Below are 18,648 nucleotides of genomic sequence, written 5' to 3'. Positions count from 1 at the left end.
TTGATTGATAGTCAGGGCAACCAATGAGTAGCTAGATTTTTGGCAGGTCCCATCAGGTATCGGATCGTCATCAAACGAAGCTGACCAATCAGCAAAGGAATATTAATAAGGCGGGAACAAAGGCAAGGTTTATTTGGTCCGGGTGATTGACAGAGGGGTCAGCCAATGAGAAGTTGGAGCGGCTGTCACGGGGACTGTTGCAGTACCAATGAGCTGCGAGCTGAAACTGCGTCATGGATGACGGTATAACTGGGGCCTGAGGGAGCCTGGCGGTTGATTGCGGGAAGGAAGGAGCCGATACAGGCAGCAGTGAGAATGGTTTGCGGCGGCTTCACTTGTTCCAAGAATGCACTCATCGCTTTAAATGTGGTGTACATAGTAAGTGGAGCGGGTACTGAGGCTTTGTGCAGGCCGGCGCGATCTCGGTCTTTGAGGCGGCTCCTGTACCGAACAATTCCGACCCGGGACTTGGAGCATGCGCAGCAACCCTCCCTCCCAAACTCGCTGACGGGCAGCAACAAGAAAAGCATAAAATCATAGAGCGTTTACAGTACAGAATGAGGCCGTTCAGCCCATTTAGTTCCATTCCGCCTTTTCCTCGTAACCCTGTAGTTTTTCTTCTATTCAAGTAGTTATCCAGTTCCCTTTGAATGTTTTGATTGAATCTGCCTCCACGGCACTCTCAAGTTAAAAGCAAAATACTGTGGATGCTGGAAATCTGAGATAAAAACAGAAAATGTTGGAAAACTCAAGTCTAACAGCATCTGTGGTGAGGGAAACAGCGTTAATGTTTTGAGTCTGCATGACTCTTCAGAGCTAAAGAGAAGTAGAAATGTGATAATTTATACTGTTTAAAGGGGGGGGGGGGGTGGAACAAGTGAAGGCCAGCGATAGGTGGTGGCTAAGGAGAGATTGACAAGATGTCATGGTGAAAAGACAAAGGGAGTGTTAATGGCAGTGGTAAGGGCTAAAGGGGGTGCTGACAGTGGCATAAAGATAAGAAAGCAGAATGTGTTAAAAGCAGAACAATGGTCAGTACTCTGTGTGCACATTTCTCCTCTTTAGCTCTGAAGAACTTTAGCTCTGAAGATACAGACTTGGGGGTAAGCACTCCAAAAGTCATAGTGCTTACTGTGTGCACATTTCTACTTCTCTTTGAGTCTGTACGACCCTTCTTCAGAGCTAATGTTAACTGATTCTCTCTCCACAGATGCTGTCAGACCTGCTGAGTTTTTCCAGCATTTCTGTTTTTATTTTAAAATATTTTACCTCATGTTACCTTTGGTTTAAGGGTGACTGGCAAAAGAACCAGTGTCCTCTGGTTCTCGACCCTTGTGAAGGGAGAAGCCATTCTCATTAGCACAAATCCATGCCGGCTTTCCTTGATTGAACCACATTTGTCCAAGTGACTGTTAATTTTGTTCTGGATTGTTGTTTCTAAAAGCTTTCCCAACATGGGGGTTAAACAAACTGACCTTGTACTTAGAGTTTTTAAAATTTTTTATTCGGTGCTGGGATGTGGGCATCGCTGGCTAGGCCAGCATTTGTTGCTCATCCCCAATTGCCCTTGTTCAGAGATCACCTAAGAGTCAACCACATTGCTGTGGGTCTGGAGTCACATGTAGGTCGGACCAGGTAAAGATGGCAGATTTCCTTGCCTAAAGGACGTTAGTGAACCAGATGGGTTTTTACAACAATCGACAATGGTTTCATAGTGATGATCAGACTTTTAATTCCAGATTTTTATTGAAATCACATTTCACCGTCTGCCATGGTGGGATTGGAACCTGGGTCCCCAGAGCATTACCCTGGGTCTGAGTTGATTCTTGCACCTTTTTTTTTGAACATTTGCAATTCTCCAATCATCTGGCAGCGGTTTCCCCCCCCCCCACCAAAATATGTTTGGAGGATCAAATAGCATAGTTACATATCTTTAGTAAAATGATTGCTGCTTTCAGTGATGCTTAAAAAATAATGTGTGAATCATTAATACAAACATATGTATTAGGACAGGAGTAGGCCACTCAGTCCCTCAAGCCTGCTTTGCCATTCAGTAAGATCATGGCTGATCTGAATGTAACCTCAACTTCACATTCCTGCCTACCCTTGATAACCTTTCACCCTCTTGCTAATCAAGAATCTACCTACTTCTGCCTTAAAGATATTCAAAGACTCTGTCTCAACCACCTTTTGGGGAAGAGAGTTCCAAAGTGTCTCAACCCTCTGAGAGAGAAATTTTTCCTCATCTGTCTTAAATGGGCGACCCCTTATTTTTAACCAGCGGCCCCTAGTTGTAGGTTCTCCCACAAGAGGAAACATCTTCTCCACATCCATCCTGTCAAGTCCCCTCAGGATCTTTTATGTTTCAATCAAGTTGCCTCTTACTCTTCTAAACTTCAGTGGATACAAGCCCAGCTTGTCCAGCCTTTCCTCCATAATACAACCCGCCCATTCCTGGTGTTAGTCTAGGAAACCTTCTCTGAACTGCTTATAATGTATTTGCATCTTTCCTTTTAAATAAGGAGACCAGTACTGTACACAGTACTCCAGTTGTGGTCTCACTAGTGCTCTGTACAACTGAAGCATAACCTCCCTACTTTTGTATTCAATTCCCCTTGCAATAAATGATAACATTCTATCAGCTTTCCTAATTACTTGTACCTGCATACTAGATTTTTGCAACTCCTGCACTAGGACACCCAGATCTCTCTGCGTCTCAGAGCTCTGCAATATCTCTCCATTTAGATAATATGCCTCTTTTGTTCTTCCTGCCAAAATGGACAATTTCACACTTTCCCACATTATACTCCATTTGCCTGATGTGGTCTCACCAGTGCCCTGTATAATTGAAACATAACCTCCCTACTCTTGTATTCAATTCTCCTCTCAATACATGATAACATTCTATTAGCTTTGCTAATTACTTGCTGTACCTGCATACTAACCTTTTGTGATTTCATGCATGAGGACATCTAGATTCCCCCTGCATCTGAGCTCTGCAATCTCTCACTATTTAGATAATCATCTTCTCGTCCTGCCAAAATGGGCAATTTCACATTTTCCCACATTATACTTTGGGGGACACAGCAAAAATTCATTCCTAGGAAGAAGAAGCATACTAAAGGGAGGACGAGGCAACCATGGCTGACAAGGGAAGTCAGGGACGGCATAAAAGCTAAAGAGAAAGCATACAATGCGGCGAAGAGTAGTGGGAAACCAGGGGATTGGGAAGCCTACAAAGACCAACAGAGGACAAGTAAAAAAGAAATAAGGAGGGAGAAGATTAAATATGAGGGTAAACTAGCCAGTAATATAAAAGAAGATTGCAAGAGTTTTTTTAGATATATAAAGGGTGAGAGAGAGGCAAAAGTGGACATTGGGCCGCTGGAAAATTACGCTGGAGAAGTAGTAGTGGGGAACAAAGAAATGGCGGAGGAACTGAATAGGTACTTTGCGTCAGTCTTCACGGTGGAAGACACGAGTAACATCCCCAAAGTTCAAGAGAGTCGGGAGGCAGAGGTGAGTATGGTGGCCATTACCAAGGAGATGGTGCTAGGAAAACTGAAAGGTCTGAAGGTGGATAAATCACCTGGGCCAGATGCATTACACCCCAGAGTTCTGAAGGAGATAGCTGAAGAGATAGTGGAGGTGTTAGTGGTGATCTTTCAGGAATCACTGGAGTCAGGGAGGGTCCCAGAGGACTGGAAAATCGCTAATGTAACCCCCCTGTTTAAGAAGGGAGTGAGGCAAAAGATGGGAAATTACAGGCCGATTAGCCTGACCTCGGTCGTTGGTAAGATTTTAGAGTCCTATTAAGGATGAGTTTTCAGAATACTTGGAAGTGCATGATAAAATAGGGCAAAGTCAGCATGGTTTCATCAAGGGGAGGTCATGCCTGACAAATCTGTTAGAATTCTTTGAGGAGGTAACGAGTAGTTTAGACAAAGGAGAGCCAATGGATGTTATCTACTTGGACTTCCAGAAGGCCTTTGACAAGGTGCCGCACAGGAGGCTGCTCAGTAAGATAAGAGCCCATGGTGTTAGAGGCAAGGTATCAGCATGGATAGAAGATTGGCTGTCTGGCAGGAGGCAGAGAGTGGGGATAAGGGGGTCCTTCTCAGGATGGCGGCCGGTGATTAGTGGCGTTCCGCAGGGGTCAGTGTTGGGACCACAACTTTTCACTTTATACATTAATGATCTCGATGAAGGAACTGAGGGCATCCTGGCTAAGTTTGCAGATGATACAAAGATAGGTGGAGGGACAGGTAGTATTGAGGAGGCGGGGAGGCTGCAGAATGATTTGGACAGGTTAGGAGAATGGGCAAAGAAGTGGCAGATGGAATACAACGTGGGGAAGTGTGAGGTCATGCACTTTGGTAGGAAGAATAGAGGCATAGACTATTTTCTAAATGGGGAGAGAATTCCGAAATCTGGAGTGCAAAGGGACTTGGGAGTCCTAGTCCAGGATTCTCTTAAGGTTAACTTGCAGGTTGAGTTGGTAGTTAGGAAGGCAAATGTAATGTTGGCATTTATTTTGAGAGGACTAGAATATAAAAGCAGGGATGTGCTGCTGAGGCTTTATAATGCTCTGGTCAGACCACATTTAGAATATTGTGAGCAATTTTGGGCCCCGTATCTCAGGAAGGATGTTCTGGCCCTGGAGAGAGTCCAGAGGAGGTTCATGAGAATGATCCCAGGAATGAAAGGCTTAACATATGAGGAACGTTTGAGGACTGTGGGTCTATACTCGATGGAATTTAGAAGGATGAGGGGGGATCTGATTGAAACTTACTGAATACTGAAAGGCCTGGATAGAGTGGACGTGGGGAAGATGTTTCCATTAGTAGGAGAGACTAGGATCCGAGGGCACAGCCTCAGAGTAAAGGGAAGACCTTTTAGAACAGAGATGAGGAGAAACTTCTTTAGCCAGAGAGTGGTGAATCTATGGAATTTATTGCCACAGAAGGCTGTGGAGGCCAGGTCATTGAGTTTAAGACCGAGATAGATAGGTTCTTGATTGGTAAGGGTATCAAAGGTTACGGGGAGAAGGCGGGAGAATGGGGTTGAGAAACTTATCAGCCATGATTGAATGGCGGAGCAGACTCGATGGGCTGAATGGCCTAATTTCTGCTCCTATGTCTTATGGTCTATACTCCATTTGTCATGTCTTTGCCCACTCAGCTAACCTATCTATATACTTTTGTAGCCTCCTTATGTCCTTTTCACAAATTACTTTCTTTCCTATCTTTTCAAATTTAGCAACCGTACCTTCACTCCCTTCATCCAAGTTATTTATATAAATTGTTAAAAGGTTGAGGCCCCAGCACTGATCTCTGTGGCACACTACTCGTCATATCTTACCAACCAGAAAATGACCCAATTATGCCTACTGTTTCCTGTTAGCTAGCCAATCTTCTATCCATGCCATATGTTACCCCCTACAGCATGAGCTTTTATTTTCTGCAATAACCTTTTGATGTGGCACCTTATCAAATGTCTTCTGAAAATCTAAGTACAGTACATCCACTGGTTCCCCTTTATCCACAGCACCTGTTACTACTTCCAGGAATTTCAATAAATTGGTTAAATGTGACTTCCCTTTCACAAAACCATGTTGACTCTGCCTGATTACCTTGAATGTATTTAAGTGCCCTGTTATAACGCCTTCAATAATAGCTTCGAACATTTTCCCTATGACAGATGTTAAGCTAACTGGCCTATAGTTTCCTGCTTTCTGTCTCCTTCCCTTTTTGAATAAGAAACTGTGATTCTGTGAAGAGTTGCATTAGCTATTTTCCAATCTAATGAAACCTTCCCTGAATGTAGTGAATTTTGGAAAATTAAAACCAACGCATCAACCATCTCACTGGTCATTTCTTTCAAGGCACTGGGATGAAGTCCATTAGGACTTGGGTTTGTCAACCCACAGTTTCAACAATTTAAGTACCGCTTACTTCCCTGGTGATTGTAATTTTCCATGAGTTCCTCCCTCCCTTCCATTTCCTGATTTACTGCTATTTCTGGGATGTTACTTGTATCCTCTATAGTGAAGACTGATGCAAAATACCCGTTTGATTCATCTGCCATCTCCTTATTTTCCATTATTAACTCCCCAGACTCACTTTCTCTAGGGCCAATGCTCATTTTGTTAACTTTGCTTTTTAAAATATTAGAAACTCTTACTATCTGTCGTCATATTTCTTGCTAGCTTTCTCTCATTTTTCCTTCCTAATCAATCTTTTAATCATTCTTTGGGCAATATTAAAAAACAGCAATCGTCTGACCTGCACAATTGTTAGGTCAAATGTTGCTTCAAATTTTTGCTATTCTGATAGTGAAAGCATAATGTTATTGGTAATAATGTTTTGGATGCTTAGTTCCATTGCAGCTTTTTCCCTTGGGGGGAATATTGGAAGACCTGGCCAGGGAAAGACATTTCCTTTGTTTGGAATTGTGGAATTAATTATATTCAAAGATCCGTGTGTTTTTATTTCCAAATGTGGTGAATGAAGAGCCAGGTCAAGGCAGTTGGGATTTAGTTAGCAGTTGTAAGTGACATTGGGGGAGTTTTATTTTCCCCAGGGCTAGACAGAGAAGGCAGTGGGGTTGGAAGGTCAAAGGGGGATGTGAAGGGTACAATGGGCTTGTCTGTGATAAAAACTATGGGAGTTGTGACCACTAGAGATGGCAAAGCCAAGGGGATGGTTGTGAATATGGATAGGAGAGTTTATACATATGTGCAGAGAAGTTTTGCAAAAAAAAAATCAAAAAGACAGAAGATCTAATTGGCAATGAAATACTATATTTAGGTAGATCTCTAACATGCTAAAGCAATTCTAACACTTGATTAAATTTGAATGTTATCTAACTACTTGTGAGGGATTAACCTTTGCCTGATCGATTTATGCAGTATGGTGATCTTTGGTATTTGCATCTGTTTAGTCACGTAGCTGACATAATGGCTGGTGCAAAGGTTAGTATTTTTGCTCTGGTCATACAACAACAGTATGCGTTTATATAGAGCCTTTAATATCAACATCCCAAGGAGCCTTACAGGGTAAGGGAGAGATGAGCAGGGTTGACTGAAAAGCTTTGTAAAAGAATGAAAGAAATCCTGATGCTACCATGCATAATGACAAAATAGAACACACTGCAATTTAATATGAAAGGAAACGAAGGAGACCTCCCTTTAGTGCCTAAGTTGGAACCGGATCATACAGATGGGAAAATCTCTGATTCAATTACTGCTTCCATGCTGAGTTATTGGTGGTTAGGGGCACCATTGCTGGCCTCAGTGCCTTGCATTAGCGAGTTCTTGCACAGTTCAGTGACCCCCTACTGAAAGGTGTTGTGTAAATGTCTGGTGAGAATGCGTTCAGTTGTGATCCCACTCTGCCCTCCTTTCGTTTGTCTACCTAACCTCAAAGTTAGTTGTGGTTATAAAATGCTTTGGGAAATCTTGAGGACGTGTGGCATTTGTTTTTCTCGTTTATAATATGCTAGCACTATTCCAGAGTAATGTGAATCGCCACTATCTGGACATGACAGCTATTCCTGTTTCTCTTGCAGCTTGTTGGACTGTTACTTATCGGAGTAGCAGCATGGGGCAAAAGTTACGGCATTGTTTCCAGTATAAACGTCATTGGTGGAGTCATTGCTGTGGGAGTCTTCCTGCTTCTTATAGCTGTTGTCGGACTCATCGGAGCAGTCAATCACCATCAGGTCATGCTGTTCTTTGTATCCTTTCACTGATTTCTTTGGCCTTTAAAACCAAATTGAATATGACTCTTGTAAGCTATTCTTCCGTTTGTAACCAATTAGGTTGATGTCCCACTCCTCGTTCTTTAATGTCAGTGAAACTGCCCACTAGAAGGTTAGTAAAAGTGATTCTTGGACCTGTATAGAAATGCCTGGCCTGTGTTCACTACTTCCCACAGAGCCTAGGCTGCGATTAGGATCTTAATCCTTTGAGTTTCTGTGGAAAAAGGAAAATGCAGCGATAATCCTTAAAGGATAACTGAAGAATCGTACTGAAGCTTGCTTTAAACCTTCTGCCAAAAAGACCCAGAGTTGTATTTGAATTGAAAATCGGGCTGATTATTCTGACACCAGTAATCCCAAACTCAATGATGGGAGTAGCCTTTGTGAGTCACTTGCTGCGTGAATAAACTGAGAAGCAACCATCATGTTTCTTAAGCATTTGTGGGAGCAATTCTGTGTTAAAGATATGGCTTGGAACAGTGCTTGTTACTGATGCTATGGCTGCTATTGTTAGGATTTTGGTGAAGTGCAATACGCGATGGATGAAATATTCACACTGTATAGCCTCTTTGAGGTGCACTGATTGAAACAATTTTGATGATTTAACACATGCTGGCACAATACTTGACTGCATTAAAAACAAGTATACTTTTTTCCTATAAAGTATTGATACAATTACACTAAAACCTGCTGATAAAGCTGCATCTATGTTAATAATGGAGGTGTGTTTGAGGGACCAGTTTACGAAATGAAATGCGTGAGCAGATATTAAATTGCCTGTGGTATAACAGGCAAAGTTTTTAAGGGGAAAAACTGAGGTGTACCACAGTGTCACTGCACATTAAAGCCTCTTGTGCGGTCTGTGATAGATTGGGGCAGTGCCAACCCAGTTAATGGGATGGGATGGGAGAGCTTTAGTGTGTTTCTTCTGAAGTTTGGGTTTAAGGCACAATATTGGTACACTGTAGGTATAGCCTTTGCTCTGCATTTAATCTGTGCTCTGTCTTACTTGAGAGCATTTGATGTAGAGACAAAGTGAAAACAATAGTCAAGTGTTCATAAACTGAAAATGTCACCAGAAGGAAATATTAGAACTGAGCTTTGAGAAAACTTTGTAAATAAAGTATACATTCCAGTGATAATCTGAATTTTTTTTTTTCAGCAGTAATTTTTATTTCCATTAATTTTCCCTCCTTGTTTCCTTGACTTTGCTTTCACTCCAGTACATGGTTATTTTATTTCTGGTCTTTTTGATTCAGTTTGGAGTCTCCTGCTCATGCCTGGCTCTCAACCGAAGTCAACAGGTACCTTTTGCTACATGTTACTACAAATGTGTTGTGTTGTGGTTGCCCTTCGAGGAAGGTCTGGCCTGTTGCAAATGATGAATATGATGTAGGAAACTCGGCAAGTCCAGACAACAATCTCTGGAACCTACTGCTTATCCTATAATATATCCCCTGCAGGAGTATGAATGGAGTGATCTATTTCCAACTGTATAAAAACTGTTTTAAATGCATGGTGAGTTTTTGGATAAGAGTATTTTTCTTTTCTTGTACTATTCTAAACACAGCATTCAATGTTGGTATATGGCAAAAGGTCACCAACTTTCCTCCCTCCACAGATGCTGTCTGACTTGCTGAGTTTTTCCAGCATTTTCTGTCTTTTTTTGAGCATCCAAGATTTTTTTTACCCTTTCAAAGTTAACTTTCCTGCCAGCATTTACTACAAGATGGGTCTAAGTTCACACCCCACACGTTACAGGCTATTTTGGAATAGAGATTGCTGATAGGACCATTTTCCCCTGCCCACTCCTAGAAACTGAGTTCTGCTCTTGATGCATGACATGCATCATGTCTCCGTAGGAGTCACTGGGAGGTTTCAGAAATGGGAGCTAAGAAACCCCTTCCTAGTCCAGAGGCAGAGGCTGGTTGTCGCACCCGTACCTCCGTCCTACCTGAGAGCAGCTAACTTGGGACACGCAAGGGGGTAACTCTGAGATCTTCCTTGTTTTTGTGGCTCAGGACTGGGTGATGCATTTTTGAACTGAGATGCACACACAATGTAATTTTTAATGTAGGGGAGAAAATCTGAAATTACTATTGCCTACTTCAGATTAATAGCTCTCTTTATATAACAGCATTATATCTTGCACTTAATCTGGTGAATTTTACTAATCTGATATTTGAAAATTCAAACACTGCAATGCTTCTGTGCAGGCAGGCTTATTTCATGGTAAGTCACTAAAATTATAATATTGGTTAAACGTAAATATTTAATTCATCTTGTTACAGGTATTCAAGGAAATTAAATCCGTAAAACTAGCTGACATAATGTAATCGCAACAAATCCCATTTTGTGTTGGTTGCCAGGTTAAGACCCTCTAGTATGTCACTGTCTCCAAGCGTGTTTTTTTTTATTTAAATGCTCCTTCGTTTATTGCGAACCTCTTTAAAATGCTCTCTTTATAACCTTATGCACAGATCCCAAAGGCAGTCATAAAAGATCCACTGTAGGAATAGAGGCACTTGCCAATTGGACATGTGTGGGTAGATTTCACGCCTTTTGAATGTGACCTGAGCTACACTTGCTATGGCTGTTGTTCACTTGTGCGGAAAACAATTTTTTAAAAAAAAGCCAAATGATGTGGAGAGACTGATGAGAAGCTGATCAGAGTTGGAACTGCTTATTTTAAAGGTGGGAAATTAGCAGAGCAATCCTTTCACCACTACTAAAGAAAGGATCCTCTGTGCCACACATTGTGGTAAACAGTTTATTTTTCATCTGTCGGACTGACGTTGGAATCTAACCCAGACAGATGGGGATCATGACCTCTCTTTTTTTAATGTTATTAATGGAAGGGAGGGAAGTGTGTGCTAGTCTCTTTTTAGCACACATTCTTTTTAAACCAGGATTTTATACATGACTTTATACATGATTTTTTTGTGGTGTTGATTAACGGAAGAACGTTTGCCAGAGCACTGGGAGAATTCTGTACTTCGTTAGTGCAATGGGATCTTTAAAGTTCACCTGAATGTTAAGGCATTAAACCAAGATCCATCTTTATCAGAAATTAGCACTTTCACCATAGCACTCAGTTCAGTCCTGCATTGGCATGTAAGCTTAGATTAATGGGCTCAAACTCCTAGACTGGGACCCAGCAATAAAGCACTTACTGTCTCTTGCTCTGCCCTCTTGATCTTCCAATAGGAATGGGAACTTTGAAATTGAGCAGAGGTTAGTGCTGTAAATATTCAAAACTACACCTTCCCCGAAATGAGTTTCTACAAAAGCTAACGGGACATTGGGGAAAAGAACTTCATCACTGCTTAAACACTTTGGTCTGGAACTGAAGTCCAAACTTCGTAGCCAACCTCATTGACAATCCACCCCACCCATTTGGATTGCTGCTACACTTAGGGCCACATGGTAAATGTCAAAAATGACTCATTGGAAGTCAATGTGTTGTGTAACATTGATTTTTTTTTTTGTTATTGTTTAGGAGCACCTGCTAAAATTGACCTGGAACAGAATGTCAGATGCAACCAGACAAGATCTAGAACAGCAGCTGAATTGCTGTGGATTTATGAATGATACAGAGAATATTGCCACCTACATGTCAGACTATTCATTGTGTAAAATGGTAAGTAATTTTTCTTGTTGGGTTATTGGTGTTGTGTAAAGGCATGCAGTCAGCAAAGTGAGTGTTCCCTGGACAGTGTTAAGGGGTAACATTCAGTATGTACTTGCTCCATAGAAGTTCCAGGAAATGGACCTATATTGCACACCACCAATCTATTTATTTGTTGTCAGAAATATGATATCAAGTTACTATTCATCCACTTGAGTCTTCATTTGAAATTACCTGTGTAGAAATAAATAGGTCACTGCCACAATTTGGGAATGAGTACAGGTTTGAGTCAAGATTTCACTCTTGTGGTGCTGGTGGTGGTAGGGGGGTGGTGGAGGGAAGGTTAAATAATCAATCATCCTTGAGACTATCCCTGGTGACAAAATGTATTGGTGGCCTGGGAGCAGGTTGTTGAGTCACGTGAACAAAAAGAGGGCATTGAAGTTCCCCAAATCTCACCCATCCCAAACAATAAGTTTAAAACAGACTCTTCTATGTAACTCTGCACCTTTATGCTATTCAATGAAATGCCCACAAACTAAATATAATTGAGGCAAAAGGTTAATCTTTGAAAGGAATCTTCTGTAGTTATTGAGTAAATGCGACACAGAAAATAATTGTAACTGCTGCATAGATGTCGTCTTATTAAGAGTGTCTGTGTAATCTTTCTTGCCTGGTGAAAATGTTTTAAGCTTGCCTTTCAAATGCAGTGTGTCTAATTTTTTTTTTTTGACAGCCCTGCAAACAAACTGGTTGTAAAATTTGTGGTAATGTCATGCTGACACATTCTCGCCAGGCTCTGAGGATCCTGGGTGGAGTGGGACTTTTCTTCAGCTTCACCGAGGTGAGGTTTGTTGCATTATAAAGTAACAGTGGATTTGCACCTTCTGAAATATCTTGTGAAGTTATGGTTTTTAAATAAAAAAAAATTGGTTTCCTATCAGTGTGAACCATTGCAGATCTTCGTTCTGGGTGTGAAATCCTAAAGCTCACGGATGCCACATGGGGTGGCCAACAATCCAGTCTTGGGCTATTTCAGTTTTTCCTCAGCAGTTTTACTGGATGTTTCTAAAATATAAATGAGATTCTGAAAACCTGGTTCTTTGACATTAGGTTGAGAGGTGCCCTTCAACCCAAGCAGTAGCACCAGTAGGGATGACTGCCTGACCTAGACCTTGGAGCGGGGCAGTGGTAAGCATGGGAAATGGAGCTCCAAATATCAGCCTAACCATAAGCAAAGCCATGGAAGATCTATCTGAGGAGGAATCTTGAGGGGCTGCAGCAAGTGGCAAAATAAAACATTTACAAATCCAATATCCTTGGTGATCAACTGCAATCTTAAAAATAGATTTGTGACTCAACAGCCACAATTATTAATCCCTTAATCATCGACATCAACGATGAGTGGCCCAAGGGTCAATTTCTGCACAGAGCTGTTAATGATCAAAGCAGCTTTGTGAAATTTGCAACAAAATGTGTGTCCTGGAGTGACTATAAATGTTATAATATCCTCTCATTTCAAAATATGGATGATTGTTTGCTCTCAAGTTTGATATGATCTGAACCTGTTGATCAGATTATTGCCAAATAATTGCTCTAGGATGCCCATTGTTCTTTGTGTATGCTCTCTATAGATAGTCTTCTGATATCAATATTCAGTGTATTTTTTATGTACAAGTGTTACGTATTGTACCAAGGGGAGGAAAAACATAAAGGAAAACTGTTCTTCATTTTGTGTTTTTTTTTTTTCCTACCCCCACAGATCCTTGGAGTTTGGCTAGCTATGCGATTTAGGAACCAGAAGGACCCTCGAGCAAACCCTAGTGCCTTTTTGTAGAACCCTCCCCTTTCTCTGCACTCTTATGACCGTTGTATCCTCTAGCTGCTAGTCAAAAATTACCTTTCCCAGGGATTATTTTCATTGAAGCTCACATGGCTACGGAAGGCAGAAGAAGAATGTCCACATACCTTCACTAATGCATGATGGGATGGAGCAAATTGGCCAGACTGCACGAATTATTGTGATGCCACAGCTGACAAGAGTGACATTTGGGCTGCATTAAGTGCTCGATCCTTGATGTGAAGCCCCTGGTTATGTGGTTATATTTGAGTGTAAGAACCAGAACTTGAAAAATGTGTGCAAAGTGTTGAAATAATTTTTAAAATTAGTCTGGAGCTCACTGATTCTTCATGATATACGGTCAGGTATGCCAGACTGATAATGCATAATTACGACTGGTACTAATGTTAAGCCAGTTTTTAGGCTTGTTAATGGAGGGGGGGAATTGAGGAGGGCAGGAGAGAAACTCCTTTTAAATAAATGTTTTAATTGATTGAAAGAGCCTTTTTATTATACAGAACTTTTACAAGGAACGCTTGTCACAATCATCAGTTTAAACTTGATAACTTTTTAAGTTTTTAATTTGCGATAGGGGAATCAGTCTGAGCAGCTGTACTGATTCAAATTCTCAATGCATGTGCAACTTCAGTGGCTACACGTTAGTCAAAGCAGAAGCTAACTTTCCACCTTATCCACGTACGCTCTGGTTGGTGCTTCATAAGGGGCATGACTGATATCCTGGCCAGCCTGGGAGTTGCGCTTGTCTGTGGGACAGCCACAGGTTTGTAGTGCCACTCGATCTAGCAATTGCAAGTGAGCAGAATGCCTTTGAAACAGGGTCAGGGTAGGGGTGGGTGGTGGTGGTGGAGGGAGGGAAAGAGAATAAATGTGAAGAGTTAAATTGAAAGAATTATTTTCAAGTCCTGGTTCAGACTGTCATAATGGCTCATGTCCATTTTCAACTGTCTGGTTTAGTGTTTAAAATAGTTATGCCAATGATCATAATAGTTCCAGATTTTTGTCCTTCTTCCTAATTCTTTAAGGGAGCATTCTAAAGATGTATGGAGCCATGTTTTGATTCTGTCAAAGTTGAGGCTAGACTGCCACCTCTTCCTGTTGTACAAGCTATGTTCCACACACAACTAGAATGCAAGGGGATGGAGGAATGTCTTTTCTCAAGTTATGAACAAACTGCAGCATCAGTATTATAAGAACCCTACACTGTAAGTAATTGAGCTAATAAATGACACCATCCAGTCTAAAACGCTGGTTGGGAAATGTCTGCTGCCTTCACCTCTCTTCACATGATGTGCCACCAATTTGTATGGGCATAATGTCCATACTCAACTAGATAAATGCAATCACCAAACCGCTGGCAATCTGAACCCCTTCAATTAACATAGGTCTGCTTTAATTCTTTAATTTTCTCAGTTAAAAATAATAAGACCCTGTGTAAATGTTTTCAATTTTCTTTTTCACTGAGCAGTTGGGGTAGAAAGGAAGCAAATCAGGAGTCAAGTCTTCAGATTTTGGATATTGATAGCTCACTTGTTCATGTAAAAATGACCTTGGCCTCTTGTTTATCAGTGAAGTGAAAAGGGAACCCAGTGATTGACCTTTTGCTAACTACACAATAGAAGTTAGTGCAGGATGTGATCTTCAGCTGTGTCCACATGTTGCTAACCCAAACACCTGTTCAGAGCCAGTTGGTCAGCATTGTAGTTTGAGAATTCATTGCCACCATGAGGAGGGGGATAATTCCATGCGTGTATCTGAATTAGTTATAACATGAGTTGTATAGGTAACTACACTGCAAGTTGGATCCATGCAAGGATTAGAGGTATAAAAATAACCTGTGCTAATTAGGTGTACAGTACCATTTGGACTTGGGAGTGCACATTGTTACATGCTGTTTGGAAAGTACCCAGTTGGCTTTTTACCAACATTATTAACAAAATATTAAATATGAATGTTGTGTGGATGAATGAATGTTAAATATTCCTTTTTTTGTGTGTGTATATATAGTAACCATTATGGTAATGAAGTGGTTATGTTACTGAATCAGTAATTCCGAAGCTTGGGCTAATAATTCACCATGGTAGTTAGAGAATCTGAATTCAGTTTTTTTAAAGTCTCAAAATAAGGCACTTTCAGTAAAAGTGATCACAAAGCTGTCATTTTTTTTTAAAAACAACTGGTTCACTAATGTATATTTTAGGGATGGAAAGCCGCTGTCTTCCTTGCTGAGGCCTCTGATTCTTATCTAACCTCAGCAGTGGCTACGCAGACCACTTGGTGCTACATGTAGCAGTTCAATGCGGCAAGCCACCACCACCCAGTGCAAGTTGAGATGGGCAATAAATCGCCCTGAGAATGAATTAAAAAAACAAAAACAAATTTGCAATAATTGTTAATCCTCCATTAAGGATGTTGTGTACAAATTGCAAGGAGTGTCCTATGTCCTCACGGGTATTCTGTACTGTTTTAGTAATGAAATTACTAATGCTTGAACAGTTCAGTCATCAGAATATTTTGATACTAAGCTTGATCCTCTGCTGAATACTCATTACAGTATATATTTCTAATTTGTATATGTATTTAAGATTATCAATGTTTTTTGCCAAAAGTGAAACTGTCATCTTTGAGGGATGACATGTTAGCTTGAAATTCAAATATACATTGATATTAAACCTAACAATCCCCACCCCCACCCAATCCACAGAGCTGGGCTGTCTATCTCTTGGCTTAGAAATATGTGTGATTGAAGCTAATTTTCCTCATTGCATTTTGTAAGGATACTCTATACTGGGTGAGAGTTCTGTGCACTCCTGATTTTTTTTCTCTAATTGAAAGCACATCTCTATAGCAGGGACATGTAGCCATGGAGAGAATCCAGCAGAGGGCACAAAGGAGATAGTTGGGGTATTACTTATGTTGGCATTGAGTTGTATTAGTGGATTTGGAAAGTTTAATGTTGCTTTTTTACTCCCAAGGCGCAACTAGTTCCTGGGAGGAAAGGCGTCTCATTAGGTAAGGGGGTTGAGATTGCCAAATGCGTGCGGAGGTTGTATATGGTTTGGTTGACATTTATCCTACAAACATTTGTGGAACAGCCTCTTGTGGCACAGGGGGTGAATTTTCTTTTGCCAACTTGAATAGTTTAAGCAGTTCTGGAAATGTGGGTAGAATCAAATATGTAGTGTTGTGCCTCAGTAGCTGCAGGCTCTTTTGACTTATCTGCCAGAGGGAAGGAATTAGTGAAACTTCTCTGCAAGTGTCTGTACTGTGTTTTTAGGATGACATTTTAATTTAGATGTACTTTAAACTTGGTTGCTAAGAATTTGTAATGGTACCAACAACCTGTTCAGACAGACTGTCCTATTCTAAGGACAACCCTTGTGTATTTTAAATGATTGTGGAAAACTTAAAGCTGGATTTCAGGCCAACACATACATAACATTAAAATGTTCTATTGTATAAAAAGTGAAAACAAACTTCTGCAATAAATGCTTTACTAATTCATGAATAATACTTTTTGTCAATACTTTGTAGCATATGGCAGTCAGACTCTAGGGGCAAGGGAGAGGCATCACCGTGGAATGTGGGGTATCAGAAGTACAAATCCAGGTTTCACCATTCCTCACCTCAGTTGTGTTGTGGCAAATTGTAAAGCAAAGCCAGGGATCGTCCCAAGGGAAGGGAATGTTAGTAGGAAATACAAACCGCATTCCTATCAAGAGGAAAAACCAGGAGGCTTTAAGGAGATGTGGCAAGGAGCAAGTCCAGGGAATCTTGCCATTTTAAAAAAAAAAAATTGAAAGGCTATTTTGACTTCTGAAATGCAATAAGAAATCAAGTACGAAGTCTGCTAGAACATGCAAATTTTAACCAACTTAATCTCCATTGTTTTGAATTGGTGTAAAGGACTCTTGTTCTTTGGAGACTCCCCATTGTCATCTTCGTAAAAGTTTAGGGGTATGGTACCCAACCATATTGTACTACAAGATGATGCTAATGTGTTTGATATTTTTCTTTTGCAGCGTAGCAGGTTGCAAGCTCTCCCAATCCATTGTAAGTGAGCAGGAAGTGGGTGCTTAATATTCGATCTCAGCATCTAAAAAGGGGAAACTTTCAAGTGAACAAGAATTCCCCCCCCCCCACCCCCCCCCAATGTTTTTCTAGGTTCCCACTTGGTGTGAACAAGCAGCAACTTCATAGCACCTCCTGTTTCATTTAGATACTTTACAGCCTTCTGAACTCAAGATTGAATTCAATAATTTCAAGTCATAACCTCTCCCATTTTGAGAGTAGCTGGTGCCAATTCTCCTTTTCCATTCACACTCTCTTAGACCCATCCTTTTTTTTGTTCCAATACCCTTTTGTGCCTTTCACCATCGTCACTTTATCATTTAATCTCTCCAGCCTTCCACCCAATCAGACCTTCCCTTTCGTTCTTTCCCCTCCCATCTTATTCTGCCTCTGTACTTGCTTAAACCCTGGTACATATCTAACCTGTGTGTTCATGAAAGATCATGGACCTGAAACATCAACTCTTTCCCTCCACAGATGTTGCCAGAGCTAAGTATTTCCAACCTGTTTTATTTTGGATTTCCAGAATCTGCATTATTTGCTTCTGTAACTTCAAACCCACGTTAAGTGAGAGATAGGGACATGTTCAGCTCAGATGGTTCATAAAGGCATAGTATCCCTTCAACACGTGCCACTGTGCAGTAAGTCTGGCCTATCAATCTTCAGAGGTGGCTGGAACGAACACAGAACAATTCTAAAAAAAAATTGACGGGTACAATACTAAGTGTGCAATCGAGCTGGCTGCATACCAGGCTCCAACACTGCTGCCCTCCAATGGTCAGAATAACCAGGTCAGTAAAATGCATGTGGTATATTCCCAAAGTATAACACGTAATAGGAGGTTTTGTGGTGCAGTGGGTAGCATCCTGGTAGAGTCCCACTCCAGGACTTAAATGGCCAAGGAAGCTGCATTCATAACAGCCAAACAGGTAGTTTCAATTTGCAAATCCTTCCAGTACACCCAAAGCAGGCAGTAAGAGCATGAGATTCCTGGTCAGCCACGTGATGGAAAGAAAATTGGAGCCTCTGCCATCACCATCCATAGCTACAGACTACAACATGCATGTTACCATAGCAATTCTGACTCAGTGATCTGTAACACCAGAGGTGCTATATAAATGCATGTTGCTGTTGTAGTCCCATTTTAACTTTAAGCATTATTGGCACTGTAGACACAGTGTACTAAGCAGTGGAAGGAGGAAGACTAAGAAAGTGACAAACAGGAAACATTACTCAGTCTACAAATACTCTTTTTTGAGCTGAACAGTGACATTGGGGCTGACAGCTACTCTTGGTCTACTCTAAGTTGAGCTGGCCAACTGAGGCACTT

The 18,648-nt window shown here is 41.0% G+C and overlaps 1 protein-coding gene across 1 annotated transcript; it reads left to right on the top strand.

The window, feature by feature from the left end:
• The first annotated feature begins 217 nt into the window (after positions 1–217).
• tspan31 (tetraspanin 31) lies at positions 218–16,758 on the top strand. Its single transcript, XM_078534772.1, has 6 exons — positions 218–378; positions 7,570–7,737; positions 8,985–9,065; positions 11,261–11,401; positions 12,126–12,233; positions 13,152–16,758. The coding sequence occupies exons 1-6, from the start codon at positions 316–318 to the stop codon at positions 13,224–13,226; spliced, it is 636 nt and encodes a 211-aa protein (XP_078390898.1). The 5' UTR covers positions 218–315; the 3' UTR covers positions 13,227–16,758.
• Positions 16,759–18,648: the final 1,890 nt, after the last annotated feature.

This window comes from Cetorhinus maximus, chromosome X (genome assembly GCF_964194155.1).
Source record: "Cetorhinus maximus chromosome X, sCetMax3.hap1.1, whole genome shotgun sequence".
Classification (NCBI taxonomy): domain Eukaryota; kingdom Metazoa; phylum Chordata; class Chondrichthyes; order Lamniformes; family Cetorhinidae; genus Cetorhinus; species Cetorhinus maximus.
This window is presented reverse-complemented; position numbering and strand designations above follow the sequence as displayed.

Coding starts and splice junctions, on each gene's coding strand:
- tspan31 (XM_078534772.1), top strand. CDS start 316: ATGGTTTGCGGCGGCTTCACTTGTTCCAAGAATGCACTCATCGCTTTA. Junction 7,738..8,984: donor ATCAGGTCATGCTGTTCTTT/GTATCCTTTCAC, acceptor CTTTCACTCCAG/TACATGGTTATTTTATTTCT. Junction 12,234..13,151: donor TTTTCTTCAGCTTCACCGAG/GTGAGGTTTGTT, acceptor CTACCCCCACAG/ATCCTTGGAGTTTGGCTAGC.